Source organism: Nicotiana sylvestris, chromosome 11 (assembly GCF_000393655.2).
Source record: "Nicotiana sylvestris chromosome 11, ASM39365v2, whole genome shotgun sequence".
In the NCBI taxonomy this organism is placed as follows: Eukaryota; Viridiplantae; Streptophyta; class Magnoliopsida; order Solanales; family Solanaceae; genus Nicotiana; species Nicotiana sylvestris.
In genome coordinates this window covers 81,909,999-81,912,286 of record NC_091067.1, presented here as the reverse complement: position 1 = coordinate 81,912,286, position 2,288 = coordinate 81,909,999, and the positions used below count along the sequence as shown (strand labels likewise).

General features: G+C 38.0%; 1 protein-coding gene across 1 annotated transcript; it reads right to left on the bottom strand.

Annotated features, from left to right (window-relative positions):
* Positions 1-564: 564 nt before the first annotated feature.
* LOC138881239 (uncharacterized) lies at positions 565-1,008 on the bottom strand. The gene is made up of 2 exons (XM_070161449.1): positions 819-1,008; positions 565-746 (listed from the first exon to the last, which is right to left on the bottom strand). Exons 1-2 carry the CDS (start codon positions 1,006-1,008, stop codon positions 565-567), a joined length of 372 nt encoding a protein of 123 aa, XP_070017550.1.
* Positions 1,009-2,288: the final 1,280 nt, after the last annotated feature.

Here is a 2,288-nt window from a genome sequence, read left to right as displayed (position 1 = left end):
TCGAGGACCGGGTCCACTTGATGGACTTTTTAAGATCATTTTTACTCTTTCTAGTTCAGTTTGGAGATGCTTGTTTTTCTCAATTTCAACACACAAGCTAGTTTTCACAACCTTCAACTCATTTTCAAGCATAATGTGTGCCTTACTGGCTACCTCTTTTCCTTTTCCAAAATTTCCAAGTCTAGACTCAGTTCCTAGTCCCTCTATAGTTTCCCTCAGGTCTGCAATCACTATCAAGAGATCATCTCTCTCCTCCTCAATTTCAGTCACTCTCTTCACTAAGGCCTCTTTTTCTTTACTGAAATTTTCAATGGTTTCCTTATATTCAACAGCTACAACAACTAAGTCATCTCTTTCATGTTCTATGCTAGAAACATTTTCAGTTAAAACAATTTTTTCTTTCTCCAAATCACTTATGGTTTCCTTCAGATCAAATACACACACTACCAGATCATCTCTAGTTTGTTCAATCTCTAAGGTCAAAGCATCTTTATCCTCCACAAGACTATGATAGGCATCAATCAATACACTAGCTAAAGACATGACTTTCTTAGGGGAGTAGGATTACAGATTTCTCTGAACATCCCTGAAGTTTACCTCACTATTATCATCATCCTCATCATCATCTAATTGTGTCATCAAAGAAAATATTGAATCATATTCATTTTCTTCACTTTCAACTGCCATCATGGAACTGTCACCTGCATCAGTTTCTTCTTCAGACTCACTAGAGGAGTCTCCCCATGCTGCAATAGCCTATTTCACAACATTGTCAGTCGATCTCTTCCTTTTGAAGTGCTTGTCAGGAATCGGGTTACTCTTTGCTGCTTTATCAGGATTGTATTTGGAGTGTTCTTGCTTCATGAGAGGACAATCTTTGATGAAGTGCCCTGGCTTTCCACACTTGTGGTAGAGGTCACAGTTCTTTGGTTTGCTGGAATTGCCCTTTTTCAGTATTCCTCCATTTCTTCTGACCGTCTTCTGAAACCTTTTGGTTAAGTAAGCCATGTCACTATCCTCCTAACTTGAGTTATTGCTTTCAGCTTTGAGTACCAGGTTCTTTTCCTTCTTTGGTTCTCTTCTTTCACTGTCTATCTTCCTCTTCATCTTGTAAGTTTTTAGATTTCCAACCAGCTCATCTATGGTCAGCTCATGCAGGTCTTTTGCTTCAGTAATGGCATTCACCTTACTCTCCCATGAACTCGGAAAAATACTAAGGATCTTCCTTACGAGCTTGTTCCTGGGAATGATTTCACCAAGTGAGTGTAGCTCATTTATGATGGAAGTGAATCTTGTGTGTATATCTTAAATAGATTCATCGTTTTTCATCCTAAAAAGATCATACTCGGTAGTAGCATATCAATCTTAAATTGCTTTACTTGAGTGGTTCCCTTATGTGCTGTCTGCAAAGCTTCCCATATCTCCTTGGTAGTTTCATAAGCTGAGATCCTATTGTATTCATCAGGTCCTATTCCACACACCAAAATTTTCTTGGCAGGAAAATTTTTCTCCACAGCTTTCCTATCTGCGTCAGTGTATTCTTTCCTGGTCTTTGGCATCGTCAATGGAAAATCTTCGACGTTCTTCGTTGGATATAAGGACCATCACATATGACATCCCACAACTCAGAATCTTTAGCCATGATAAAATCATGCATTCTTGTCTTCCACCACCCATAGTATTTCCTATTGAACCTAGGTGGTCTATACGTAGATTGACCTTTTTCAAAATTTGTTGGAGCAACCAAAAAAATTCCTCCTAAGTGTTAGCCTGATAGGACGAACCCGATTTGATACCAATTGATAGTTTATATGAGTCCACCAAACTATAGAGTACCAGGTCCTATGAGTTTCCACTGAGAATACTAATAAAACAGTAAGTAAATAATACAGGGAGTTTTACGTGGAAAAATCCCTACTCAAGAAGATAAAAAATCATGACCTACACTGGTAGGATTTCAACTTCACTATGAGTAACTTTTAGATTACAATCTATGCAATCTAGAAATTAAACTCTTAATCCTCACTAACTCATGACTAACTCTAGTCACGACACAAACACAAAGGGTTTATGGCTTTACAAAAGGGTTCCCAAGCAACGCTTCTAGCTAAGCAATTTAGGAATTACAATGAAGAACAATTACAAAGTTACAACTCAACTAAGGACAACGAAATACTAGATTTTGGAACTGGTCCGTAGTAGCGTTTAACTTTGTTCTTGAGGCTCTAGAGAATTAAATTCGCTGTCTCAGAAGGCTTGAATGCTTGAAGTGAATTCTCAAGTGTTCA